General features: G+C 46.3%; 1 protein-coding gene across 1 annotated transcript; it reads right to left on the bottom strand.

Annotated features, from left to right (window-relative positions):
• Positions 1 to 7352: 7352 nt before the first annotated feature.
• Yip1d1 (Yip1 domain-containing 1) lies at positions 7353 to 8444 on the bottom strand. The gene has a single exon (XM_037435573.2). It carries the CDS (start codon positions 8390 to 8392, stop codon positions 7607 to 7609), a length of 786 nt encoding a protein of 261 aa, XP_037291470.1. The 5' UTR covers positions 8393 to 8444; the 3' UTR covers positions 7353 to 7606.
• Positions 8445 to 14348: the final 5904 nt, after the last annotated feature.

Genomic DNA, 14348 nt, shown 5'->3' with positions numbered 1-14348 from the left:
GCCAGTAGTTACCCTCTTGTCGTCGTAGGGGATTTCATTGCCCCACACAGCGTGTGGAGATACATGTATGATACCCCCAAGGGACGCGAGCTATGGCAGACTGCGACAGAAGCCGACTTGACGCTTATCACTAACAAGGATTTTCCCACTAGGAGAGGTAACTCCACATGTCAGGATACCACCCCCTGACTTTTGTGAAGAATATAGGTAGGGTCAGGTGGGTCAACACGGCTCTAGACCTCGGAAGTGACCACTACGTTATCGAGGTATCCTTCGCGATTGCCCGCTTTAGGACGAAAAAATTCAAGGTGGTCAACTGGGACGTTTTTCGCGAAGTCAGAGCTGAGAGAGCACCGAAGGCTGGGACAGACTTTGAAGGATGGTACAAAAGAATCAGAGATGACGCCATGGCAGCGACCAAGGAGGTCGTCACTGACCTCGATGTTGAAAACATAGACAGCAGGTTGGCACACCTACTAGAAGCCAAGCAAGCCCTACTGACGAGGTGGAAGGGACAGAAGCAAAACAGGAGGCTCCGCAAGAAGGTTTCCGAGGAGCACTGCAAAACCTTGTGTAAACAACAATGGCATGAGCTCTGCGAGAGCATCGAGGGTCAGCTCAGATCTGGGAAGAGCTGGGGTCTTCTCAAACACCTTTTCGATCAGGGCAGCACCATGTCCAGCCAGAGGCGATCCCTCGCGCAAGCCATCCATCTTGCTACTGACTCTACCCCGGATGAATTGGTTGTCAACAAGCTTATAAACAGGTATCTGCGAGTCGCGGATAGCTCTGCACCCACACAGTTTCCGGACTACGCGGGTTGCGACGTGCCGGAGTTGGACCAGGACTATACTGTGGCCGAGATACGGCAGGCTCTCTTTTCTCTAAATGCCCAATCCGCTCCTGGCCCCGATGGCATAACCAATAAGATGCTCAAGAACCTTGATGATGACTCCATCGAATTCCTTACGAAAAAGATTAATGAGGTGTGCCGCAGTGGGGAGGTCTCCACACAGTGGAAGACGGCCTACACAGTTCTAATCCCGAAACCTGGTAAATCACCAGGAATAGATAATCTAAGACTGATTTCCTTAACTTCCTGTGTTGGTAAGGTCACAGAGCACGCCCTTCTGAACCGACTCAGGGTGCACCTCGAGACCAATGACATGTACACCCACAATATGATTGGTATCAGAGCTGGTCTCTCGACACATGATGCCATGAAGCTGATAAAAAATCAGATCATCGACCGGAGCACAGGAGATACCAGAGCCATCCTTGTATTAGACCTGGAGAAGGCTTTCGACAACGTTTCTCACGAATTCATTCTCCAGTCTATCGCCAGCCTAGAGCTAGGGAAGAGGGTCTATGACTTCGCGAGATCCTTTCTTTACCAGAGAACTACCAAGCTCAAGATCGAAGGGTACTTCTCACGAGAGATCAACCTCGGTTCATGCGGCACGCCTCAGGGCTCAGTTATTTCACCAACACTATTTAACATCGTGATGATCGGGCTCTCCAAGGAACTCGCGAAGATTCAAGGAATCAATCATACCATCTACGCAGATGATATAACCATCTGGTGCACCGGCGGGAGCAATGGTAAAGTTGAGTAAGCCATGCAGCGCGTAATCGACGTGGCCGAACGTTTCCTCCGTCCCACCAGTCTCAGGTGCTCCCCATCGAAATCTGAACTTCTGCTCTACAAGAAAAGACCCCGAGGCGGCGGCCACCGTGACTGGAAACCTGCGTCTCAAAGTGAAATACGGCTTTTCACTGGTGACGGGTCCCCAGTGCCCAGAGTGGATTCGCTCCAAATATTGGGAATGTATATCGAGTCCAACGCGCTAACGGAGCTGCACTCAGACAGATCACTACCAAGACGGAAAGTGCTCTCGGCCTCATCCGGAGGATCACCAACAGACACCGGGGAATCAAGACAATCTCATCCGCATCATACGTGCGTTTGTGCTCTGCCACCTTTCGTACTCGGCGGCCATGTATAATTGGCATGTTGCAGAGAGAAGTAAGCTCAATTCCCTAATAAGAAAGATCTTCAAGCTCGCGCTTGGCTTGCCTGTAAGCACTTGCACTGAAAACCTTTTCAAGCTCGGTGTTCACAATACACTCGAAGAGATAATCAAGGTGCAAGAGCACTCACAGCTGCTCAGGCTTTCCGGAACCAAATCGGGCCGCAAGATACTTGATGATTTGGGCCTCAACTCTATTGACCAGTGCCCCGATTCCATGCAGATTCCCAGACACATCAGGTCTCAACTGCGCATCGCACCCATTCCCCACAATATACACCCTGCGCACGTCGGTCGGCGTAGGGCCAGGGGTAGAGCTCTGGTGGAACATGTCCGTAGCAACCCCACTGATGCAAGCTTTGTGGACGCTGCGCCATATGTCCAAGAGGCATTCGCTGTTTTCATCGTCGACTCAAAATCCAGGCTCACTTGCTCCGCCATGGTACGCACATCGAAGCCCGTGATAGCCGAACAGGTTGCAATCGCGCTGGCTATGCTAGAAAGTTGCAAAGAGTCAATATACAGCGACTCCAAGGCGGCTATCAAAACCTACGAAACCGGCATGGTAGCCCCTCAGGTCCTCCACATTCTCCAAAGCGTCAAGAGTATCACGCCCCATTCTCTCACTTGGTTTTCTGCTCACCTGGGGTCGATTGAAGGCTCTACCTCTAACCCGAACAAGGGCACACACGAGGCCGCGCAAGGACTCACTGGCCGCGCCACCTCCACAGTCCCTCTGCCTCGCTGGGAACCCTTACTTACGTTCAACGAAATAACAAAGCACTTCTATCTGTCAAGAAGGGTATTCCCTCTCCCACACCCGGCCTTGTGCAGGGCGCAGGCAGTCGTCCTAAGACTATTGCAAGCCAGTGCGTATCCTAACCCTGCGGTTCTTCATGCCATCTACCCTGAACGGTATCCAAGTGCGGATTGCCCCACTTGTGGACTGTTAGCCACATTCAATCATGTGTTGTGGGAATGTGAAGCCATCGGCCCCACCCTCAGCGAGGACAGGTGGGCTGCGCTCTTACACAGCCCCGAACTTAAGGATCAAACCCTGGCCGTTCAGAGTGCCCGTGAATGAGCCGCCAAGCTCGGCTCGACGGTCCCTACGTGGGATTAGCCGGGTGGCGCGGGGTCTCCCCTGCGTCTTCTCAGGACAAAAATAAAGTTTTAATCAATCAATCAATGGGCATGTGGTGTCTACATCTGCCCATTCTTGGCTGCTGTCCCAGAATGGATGTTCGTGGATTGGTATGAAACCATAAATGTATTTAGATTTAGTGGAGTTAGTTAATCATTGTGACACGTAAGAAATTCGCAGTCAATACTTGTTTCCAGTCTTTTTTTTCTACCGTGTTGCCATATTTATATTTGTATATGTTACACACAGTGACACACTGGAGTTTCACAATACAAGCACTACTGGAAGATTTGGTAAGCCAAAATAGGTGCAATGAAAGAAAACCTGGTTGCTGTACCACCTTCAAGTTTATTCCACATGAGATCCCCGTGATGTCACAAATTTTGAAGGTGTCTGGTAAGGTCTGTTTGTTGGTAAAAACAGCATCACGCTTTAAATGAGCCAAATAATGAGCTTTGAAATTTAAGTCGATATACTGCGCCAATGTTGGTCGAATATGAAAAGATTCTTTGGAACCAAGGACTTGACAGTTGCACTGGTGTATGCCTAAGATTTTAAATTTGGTAAATACAACTTAGACCTTAATTTTCTTGTCCAATTGTCAACCTATTATGGTGAAATTACAGCAACTTCTGAAAAGTATTATATCACTTTTAAAGTCCGTGGTTTTTTCTCATCTTTAACTTTGGTTATTATACAACTTTGAGGGTTATAAATTTAATAACAGTTGAATGTCAAATGATCCTGTATAATAGATGTTTTTTATTTCTGGCCAACATATTTTGGAAATAATAGATTGCCATGTCTTTAATATGACCAAATGTTTGCCCGAGGTTGGATGAAAGTGGAACTCGAGTGATATACCTAGAAATCTTGCATTGCTATTGTACACTAGCCCAGACTGCGTTCGAATCATTCACAATCTGCATGTTGCAGTCATGTAGTCCACAGCATCGGCCGTTTTGCGGCAAAAAGGTCGCAGATGGGTTACCTTCTCACCGCAAGAAGGAAGCACAGCGCAAATTGACCTCCCGTTTCGATGTTGCTCAATAAAGGTCAGTTGCTGATAAAGAATGCATATTTTCCTTCCTTTTTGAACCTCTGGTGAATATTTTTACACAATTTGTTTTATTTCCTAATTTGCATAAAAACGTATTCTAATGTGTTGGGCTTCACCCGGAAACTAAACTGGGGACATCGAGAAGCTACAGTTTTGAAATATTTTTTATCCGTACCAATTCCAGCTATTGTGGGCAGCAACAGTAAGGACAATGGGTTCCTTTCTGCATACACCAAAGCACCACAGGCGTTGGTTCACATAAGTGTGATTGATTGATATGTGGGGTTTAACGTCCCAAAACCACCATATGATTATGAGAGACGCTGTAGTGGAGGGCTCCGGAAATTTCCACCACCTGGGGTTCTTTAACGTGCACGCAAACCTGAGCACACAGGCCTACAACATTTCAGCCTCCATCGGAAATGCAGCCGCCGCAGCCGGGATTCGATCCTGCGACCTGCGGGTCAGCAGCCGAGTACCTTAGCCACTAGACCACTGCGGCGGGGCTACACAAATGTGAAATCAATGTTTAGAGTAATAGGTAGTACACCCCCATGATACCCAGGTGTGCAGCTGTAGGTTTTCAAGCTGTTGCAATCCACTTCACACTGATCAGTCTAAATGAGGTAGGTACACGTTGGAAAGGCCAACATTGGCTGAACAAGAATTATTTCCATCTTCCTGCGAACGACTGTCTTGTGAACCTTCTAGAGATGCAAATGTGATGAAGTAGCTGCTTACAAGTGTATGAATATGCATTTATCTTACAATATTGTTTCTCCAGGATAAATACAAGTACACATTTTTTCACGTCTAATAAAATTTTTAAACTTTTTTATTAAAGCCACAAAATCAATTCACTTAACAACAAATTATAATTTGTGCACACTAAAGTTGGCTTTACTGATTCTTTTTTTGAAGAGAACACCAGGTTCTTTTAGACTTTTGCACATAAGATGGTGTTCTTGGTTTATGTTCTGAAGGGGGCCCTGCAACATTTCCTAGTAACGGTGTGGCTTCATTAAAAGTCCATTTCCTCGTAAATTGACTGCCACAAAACTTTTTAGCATCTGTCAATTACGAGCAGAGTTATGGTGATTTGCCATATGCTATAATTGATTGATTGATTGATATGTGGGGTTTAACATCCCAAAATCACCATATGATTATTAGAGATGCCGTAGTGGAGGGCTTCGGATGGGTTTCTTTAACGTGCACCCAAATCTGAGCACACGGGCCTACAACATTTCCACCTCCATCGGAAATGTAGTTGCTGCAGCCGGGATAGCCATATGCTCTAAGCACTTTTTCTCTACTTTTGTACCAGCGAGCGTGCAGGAGATTATGCTGGGGCAGGAAGATGAGTCTGTCAGCATGCATCACAACCTTGAGCACTTTCCTTTTTTTTTCTTCTAACTGGTCTCTTGCTTTCGATATGATCATGAGTGAGTGCAAGGGCACAAGATAACATCCCTTAAGGCAGCGTTGGCTATGGAGCTCACAATGCTGAAGTCAGTGGCCGTGCACTTTTGGGTTTCGAGCATTACTTGTAAAGAGGGAGTGATTTCTAGCCAACTTTGAGAATTGTCAATTTCGGGCTGCATGCTGTGCTATAATGTTGCTCGTGTGTTCTCGACTGCTGGGAACATTTTCCGACCATGATGAAGAAGCGTTGCAGGGCCCCTTTAATTATGACCAAAGTCACTGGCATGCTTTCAGGTATCGCACAGATTAAGAAGTTAATAAAAAAGATCAGCTCATTTTTAGGGGGATTAAAACAATGATTTCAGTAGTGTCATCCTTGGTGGCAATAGGATGATTCACAGCAGGACAGTAATGCTCACAGAAAAGAAATTCACTTCAAACAGCAAGCCTTCTATGCTAATGTAATTAAGACTCGTACTAGGCCAGATATCAAAAGGCCCTTTTCATTTTTCTTAAATATAGCAGGCATTGCTAGTGATGGCAATTACTAAAGGTAGTTCTCCCTATGTGGACATTATTATGTGTATAAACCGATGAGCCGCCCCGCCGCGGTGGTCTAGTGGCTAAGGTACTCGGCTGCTGACCCGCAGGTCGCGGCTTCGAATCCCGGCTGCGGCGGCAGCATTTCCGATGGAGGCGGAAATGTTGTAGGCCCGTGTGCTCAGATTTGGGTGCACGTTAAAGAACCCCAGGTAGTCTAAATTTCCGGAGCCCTCCACTACGGCATCTCTCATAATCATATAGTGGTTTTGGGACGTTAAACCCCACATATCAATCATTAATTAAACCTATGAGCCACAATGGTGTGCCTGATGGCTCAGTGAAATATTGCTAGTATAATAAAATCGCACAGGATTGTAACACAAATGTTGATTGATATGTCGGGTTTAACGTTCCAAAACCACCATGATTATGAGAGACGCTGTAGTGAAGGGCTTCGGAAATTTTGACCACCTGCGGTTCTTTAACGTGCATCCGAATCTGAGCACACAGGCCTACAGCATGCAGCCGCCACAGCCAGGATTCGATCCTGCGGCCTGTGAGTCAGTAGCAGAGTACCTTAGCCACTAGACCAGCACAGTGGGGCTGCAACACAAATGTGCTCTACACCGTGAAACTGACAAGAACACCAAGTGTTGCCGATAGTTTCGGGCAAGAAGTTTTGTCTGTGGGACGAGATTGTAATGAAAACAGTTCTTTGCCTTCTGCAAGTATCATGACTAGGCAAGAGGGCATGCTCATATCAGAAGGCATCTTTACTAAAAGCTTGCAAGGTCACCGTGAATGAAGCTCCGACTTTGTTCACAGGTTGAAGTACAAGGTGCGGAAACACAGACGTAAGAGACAACATCGCAACACCAAGTTAGTTGGCATTTTTGGTGTCTTCCCTCCCGCATCTGTGTTTGCATGCCCTGTCATGTTAACATAAATACCAACCAACTAGCTCAGTTTTCTGTTATTGAGAACTGTTGTATGGTGTTGTTTTGCTGCCCAAACCAGCGAACCTCGAAGTTACGTAGTGGTTTCGTAATCTTTTGCAATAGTTACACCAATGCTTAGATGAAATTTCATCACACGCCAGGAGAAAATGATACCCTCAACCGAAAACAAACACAATGAATGCACACCCTAGTGTAGCAGCAGCTTTGGTATCGTTTACTTGTAGTTACCAGATGGCTACACACAAAACAGTCTCCAGGGTTCCTTGGAATGTTATTCCAAGCAACGCTGTGACAAATACAAGTCGCGGAGTGTTAGAGCGTGCTCGGTACGATCATTTCCATATGCTACCCAGTCTCTGGAAGTGGGGAAAATCCAGGTTAAGGCCAGAGATGGAAGCGCGCAGGCGTTTTATTCACTCAAGGAAAGGGAAAAGACTGAGTTGTCCTAGAATATGGTGAGCAACGCAAATACTCCATACACGAGGGCACATGGGTAGAGGACGAGCGGCTGCTGATGCACCATGCTCAGCGCGGTAACGAACAGCTTGGACGCAGACAGCGCGCACCAAACGACGACTGCGAGCGCAACGGCGGTACCCAGGCTGCCCTTCAGCGAGAACAGGATAGACAAGCCCGACAGCAAGACCATGGGGAGAAGGCAGTAGCCCAACACGCTGACCGTGCAGCCGACCGAAATGCCGGACGCACTCATCAAGTTCAGCAGCGAGTACATGGCTAAGCATCCAAGCACACCGATGCCATAGATGTAGCCGAAGTGTACCTTGCCCGTGAGCAGCAAGAATCCTCCAAACGCCAGGCAAAAGACTAAAGGTCCTGCCAGGTCAGATTCTTGCAGAATGGCTGCGTCTGGGTCCTTCATGGGGTTCAGCACTGCTACCGTTTTCTGCAGTATGTGGTCAAAGTTAATGCCCAGCTCTTCCAGAAGTGGCGGTTCGTTTTCGAAGTCCTCATCTGTTCCGTATGATCCCAGGCTAGAATCTGGCGTCAGGATGCTACCGGTGTATGGCGAACCACCGGAACCCACGTAGCTGGATGGGTCGCCGTAGCCCGCGTTCACTCCGCCGCCGGGTGCAGTGTAATCGAAGGTCGCAAACTGCTGCTGAGCTCCGAAGTCATGATGGGAGCCTGTGCCGTAAACATAGCCTTGCTGAACTGGCGGTGGATTATTCCAGTCATAATAGTAATCCTGGTTTTGACCATAGTTTGACATGATGCCCAATGTGCGCACATTGATTTGCGGACGTCACACTCCGGAAGCGGAAGCAAGGTATGGCACACAAAACCAGCAGTGATGTCTTAAGTTGTTTTAGATTTTAAAAATTTAGTAAAACTGTAAGTCTTACAAAAATTGTCGCAATAATTGCATAATTTTAGACCTTTTATTATAACGGTGGTTCTGATGTTTTGACTAGAAAACATTTCGCACCGTTTTGATGGATAGATTTACAGTGTTCTAGAAGGGGATAGTAGGATTCCAAAAAAGTCTCTAAACGTTGGTGAGAAGCGGCGCCCGCCGCAAGGAGGATGCATAAAACTTTATGTATACATAAAACTTTATGCATACATAAAACTTTACGGATACATAAAGTTTTATGTATCCTCCTTGGCCCGCCGCCGTGATAATGGATGAATGTATGGATGAATGTGGCTGTACCCTTTAGATTGGGCGGCGGCTAATGCCACCTAGCCGTAATACTTAGTGAACTAACCATTACATTTATCTCTTTTTTTTTTTCTTTAAATAATGACGCTGAGGATTCCTACTTCACAGTGAAGGGTTTAATTTTCACTCGTGCTTTGACTTTAGCCACCAATCAGATAACCTCGTTCTAGTTAAGTCTACCCGCTTGAAGTCGATTTTGCCCTCGCTGTCCCTAAACCCCAGTGCTTTGAAAAACTCTGCGCCATCATCCTGAACTATAGGGTGAAGCCCTTTACAGAACATTATCAAGTGTTCGGCAGTTTCTTCTTCCTCTCCACACGCACTGCATACTGTGTCTACCCCTTCGTATTTGGCCCGATATGTCTTGAATCGCAGTACTCCCGTCCTGGCCTCAAACAGTAGAGAACTACCCCGAGTATTATCATAGATCCTTTCCTTGGCAATTTCCTGCTTAAAAGTTCGATAGATCTCTAGTGCGGACTTCTTAATCATGCCCATTCTCCACATGTCAGTCTCCGTTTCCTTCACTTTTTTCCTTAACCGATAGTTCTTTTTGTTGTGGCCACCTGCTGTTTTCTAAGTATTTACCAGTCAACTTCCTGGTTCGCTTCCTCCATTTTGTATCGACATTCTTCATGTACAAGTAGCTGAAAACCTTCCTAGCCCAACGCTCTTCCCCCATTTCTCTCAATCGCTTCTCAAATTTTATCTTGCTGCTAGCTTCCCTGCCCTCAAATGATGTCCATCCCATATCACCTTGTACTCCCTGATTTGGTGTATTCCCGTGAGCTCCTAAAGCAAGCCTACCTATTCCACGTTGCTTAATTTCTAATCTTGCTTGAACTTCTGATCTCATGCACAAGACCGCATTGCTGAACGTCAGCCCAGGAACCATGACCCCTTTCCATATTCCTCTCACAACATCATACCTATTGTAATTCCACAGTGCCCTATTTTTCATGACTGCTGCATTCCTGTTACCTTTAGTCGTCACGTATATTTCGTGTTCCCTCAGATACTCGGTCCCATTGCTTATCCATACGCCCAGATATTTGTATTTATCTGTTATCTCTAGCGTCACCTCCTGTATTCTAAGCTCACTACCTTCGTTGTCATTGAAAATCATGACTGCTGATTTTTCCCTACTGAATCTAAAATCTAACCTATCTCCCTCCTTACCGCAGATGTCCATCAATCTCTGCAAATCTTCCTTGTTGTTGGCCATTAGCACTATATCATCTGCGTACATTAATGCTGGTAGTGCCTGATCAATAAGTTTTCCTTGTTTGACTAAAGAGAGGTTGAAGCCCAGTCCACTTCCCTCTAATTTTGCCTCTAATCCTTGTAGGTACATCATGAATAATAAGGGTGACAGGGGGCACCCCTGCCTAAGCCCCCGTTTTACCTCTGCAGGCTTCGATACCCGTTTTTCCCACTTTATAACTACCTTGTTACCTTTATAGACACCCTTTAAAAGATTAGTGACTACATGTTCCACGCCTAGTGTGTCCCGTATTCCCCACAATTCCTCTTGAACCACGCTATCGTACGCTCCCTTGATATCCAAAAATGCTAGCCACAGGGGCCTGTGTTCTTTTTGTGCTATTTCGATGCACTGCGTGAGTGAGAACAGATTGTCTTCCAACCTCCTGTGTTTCCGAAACCCATTCTGCAGTTCCCCCAGCACCCCCTCATCCTCTATCCACGCCTGCAGTCTTTCCTTTATAATCTGCATCGCCAGCCTGTAGACCACTGATGTCACTGTTATAGGACGGTAGTTGTTTATGTCAGCTTTGTCCCCCTTTCCTTTATAGATCATGCTCATCCTGCTAAGTTTCCATCCATCGGGAACTTCCCCATCGTTTATTATTGTACTCACTGCCTCTCTCAAAGCCTGCTTAGACTTCGGACCTAATGTTTTTATCAGCCTAATTGGAATGCCATCTGGGCCTGTTGATGTACTACTAGGAACCCTTTTCTCAGCCCTTTCCCACTCTTGTTGTGAAAATGGAGCCATTGCACCACTTGATTCGTCTTTGTCTATTGTGGTGCATAAAGTACTTCTTTGTTGAAATTTTTCTGTCACTCTTGTTCTTATATATTCAATAGCTTCGTCCCCTTCTAGCCTAGCACCTTGGGCTGCAGTTATAAAGTTCTGCTCTAGGCTCGTCTCATTCCTTAGGGAGTTTAGATGGTTCCAAAATTTCGCAGCTGCCTTTCTATCTTTTTTATGTACTTCTGCCAGCCACTGAGCTCCCTTCCTTCTAATCTTTTCATTGATCAGAAGGGATGCATCCCTTCTACAGCTTAGAAAGGTTGCCCATTTTCTTTCCACATCATCTGTCGGTTCACCCCGCTGCTTAGCATGTCTGTGTTCCCTAGAGGCTTCCTGACGTTTTGCTATGGCTCTCTTAACTTCCTCATCCCACCAACTTTTGGGTTTGTGTCTTCTTTTCCGGGGTGACTTGTCACGCGTCTTAGCAAGCTCTATCTCAAAGAGTCTAATTAGATTCGTGTATGTCCACACTGTCTTATTATCCTCCGTGATTATTTTCTCAATTTGTTTAGTGGCTATTTCAATTTGCCTTTCTGGATAAAAATTTTCCTGTAGTTGCTCATCTTGTCTCCTTCCCACTTTCACTGCTCTTCCAAAACTTAGCTTGATACGTTTGTGATCACTACACAGACTTCTGGAGCCACCTTCATCTATGTGCATTTCCCTGAGCTTATCATACATCCTATGTGACATCAGTGCATAATCTATCGATCGACTGAAGCCTTCCTATCTCCCATGTTATTTGCCCTTCACACTTCTCGGTACTGTTGCAAATGATCAAATCAAGCCTTTCACACATATCCATGATCATTTTGCCTGTCGGGTCGGTATACCCATCTATATCTTCTATGTGCGCATTCATGTCTCCTTGTATAATTATCTCGCACTCTCTTCCTAACTCCTGAATGTCCTTTGATATACACTCTACCATTGCCTGGTTTTCCTCTCTGGCCTTTGCTCCCGTCCACAAGTACACGAAACCAAGGAGTGTCATTTGACCTGCCACTTTCCCTTTTAGCCATAAATGTTCCTTGCACTCCTGCTTTACCCTTTGCCAGTCTGTACTTTTATGAATGAATGCCCCAATACCACCCCCCTTTCTGCTGCCTTCTGTTCTATTACAATACTCCCACGCGTAGTCCGGATTGTTCGGAGGTTGTTCCATGTCCCTGAGATGTGTTTCTACAAAACCGTATACCATCGGCCTCTCTTCCCTTAGCTGTTCTTCTATCTCTTCCCACTTCAGCCTGTTCCTACCACCCTGCATGTTAATATACCCTATGTCTGAATTGGCTCGGCGCTCGTGGCTACGTCTATTTATGCCCCGGACTCTACGTATCTTAGTTATTGGTGCCACTTTGGAATCGTATCTGTCCATACCACCTGTCGAAGAGTCTCCCTGGTTGTTTTCCTCGTTACTAGCTATCCTGCACCCCGAAGGGCTCGCATGCCCCCCAAAAAAGCTACTGCGCGTCCTGCAAGTCGCCAACCCACCTCATGACCTAGCCGCCCATCGAAGTGAATTCTGTCTCGTTGAAAACCCCCCCACCTATGCACCTCTCTGTTTATTTCCACCACCTCAAAGCCTTTCTCTCGACTCATCCGCCATATCTCTCGGTTTGCGTTGACCACCGCTCTTTGCAGGTTGCTATCACGCACTGGTACCTCCGGTATCGTGCATATCACTACCTGCACCTTAGGAGAAGTGGCGCGCATGTCATCGACGCCTTTCGCCAGTGTGGCTGCTAGTCCTGCTGCATCTTCATTTAGGACATCGTTTAAACCGCCTGAAATTATCACGAGGTTGCGTCTATCAGCTGTCATTTTGAGCTTTGCTTTCAATACTTTTGGTCGCGAGCGCCACCGCGCGGCGCTCGCTCAAAACTGAAGGCAGGCCAACTCCGCTGGAAGCGCGAGCCATTCCCCAGGCATTGCTTAGAGGAGGCGTTGCCCCAGCTTGTTTCGCCTTTAGACCGATGCTAGCTCCGGGAGATCGTCGTCTGCTACTTGTGCGTCGCGGGAATATGGTTGTCGAAAATTGCTACTTCATGATGTGATCACGGCTCGACGATCACTTAGGATATAATTACACTTTAATTAGGAGCTGTAAGCAGATGCTCGATTAGATTACTACGAGCGTGGCGCATCATCAGAGTCGTCTTTAGGTCTAACTCCGCTGATGTGGAGACAAAATTTGCTGGAAAGAACGAAGCGCTAGCGCACTCGTGCCAACGTGCTTCTTTGCAAGCCATGAAGCACATCACTCGCTAGCTCCTCGGAACCGCGGACGGGCATTTTACGCATCGGCAGTGGACCGCACAGTCAAGCTCATCAACACCCCTCTACTGCTAAGGATTGCTTGGAATAGCGGCTAGTAGTTTCGGGTGTCGGCACTCGGAAATGCGCTACATCAAGCACAGTGCGCACTGGTTTTCATCATCATAGCTACACACTTCGCGCATTGTCACTGAACGCCGCCGCCAAGTGCATTACACGCCGGCTGCACTGTCCAGGTGACCGCGCACTTCACGGTCATATGGGGTGCTGTCAATAAGCTTTTGTGATGCGATTCAGACGGGCTTGGAGCTGTGCTTGGTATCGCCGCAGGCATCTATGAATGTTTTGAGACAATGAAAGCCTCGTAGATCAGCGTTTCCACGACCAACCGTATGTATGATAATGCATTTCATGGCCAGACTGGGGAAAGAGGGTGTATGAAGCAGGCGCACGTATTTTTATATGCCCGACTCTGGTCGTTGAATATACTACTAAAAGGTTCCCGTGCCACCAGCTTTCTGCCGATAACTGTTCGTTATTTGGAAAGAAAGCATAGGCTGTTATGGTGTGAGCCATTATTCTGATGCAAGACACCTCTCTCTATATAAAAAAATGTTCAGTGATTATTTGTAATCAAGAAATACTTAATTAAGCTAATAACAGCTTGAACACAAGAAAGATGTATAATCATTTCACTATATGACCTTGTTCAACTACAGTCTATTTTGTCATGCCTATCACACCACTCCTTCATACAGAGAACTTGGTTAGAAATTCATACTTGTTCTCTGTAGTTAAAAAAAAAGAGAGGTTATGAAAAAAATATAAAGGCAACAAAGGCACACTGGCAGATACAGGTCACTTGCCTGAGAAGCCAAATATCACAAGTCAAGCCTAAGATCGCAATTTTTTAGGTGTTTTAGACACTTAAAAACAAGGTGAAACTTTAAACACTGTTTTTTCAATGCTGTTTTTTTTTTTTGGTATTATGCTCAGCTTGTGGAGCAGATATCTTTGCCACCACTGCACAGATTTTGATTTCGTTAGTTCTGTTATGCTCCTTGAACTCAGCTTCAGGGGGCTGCAATCTTAGTTTTTTTATTTTACTCCCTAAAAAATTTTTCGTAGAGTTTCCTGTTTGTAGTGCGAATTTGCTCATTGCAGTGTCAC

This window comes from Rhipicephalus microplus, chromosome X (assembly GCF_043290135.1).
Source record: "Rhipicephalus microplus isolate Deutch F79 chromosome X, USDA_Rmic, whole genome shotgun sequence".
Taxonomy (NCBI): domain Eukaryota; kingdom Metazoa; phylum Arthropoda; class Arachnida; order Ixodida; family Ixodidae; genus Rhipicephalus; species Rhipicephalus microplus.
Note: the sequence above shows the minus strand (reverse complement) of the source record. Positions and strands in the feature narration are given on the sequence as shown.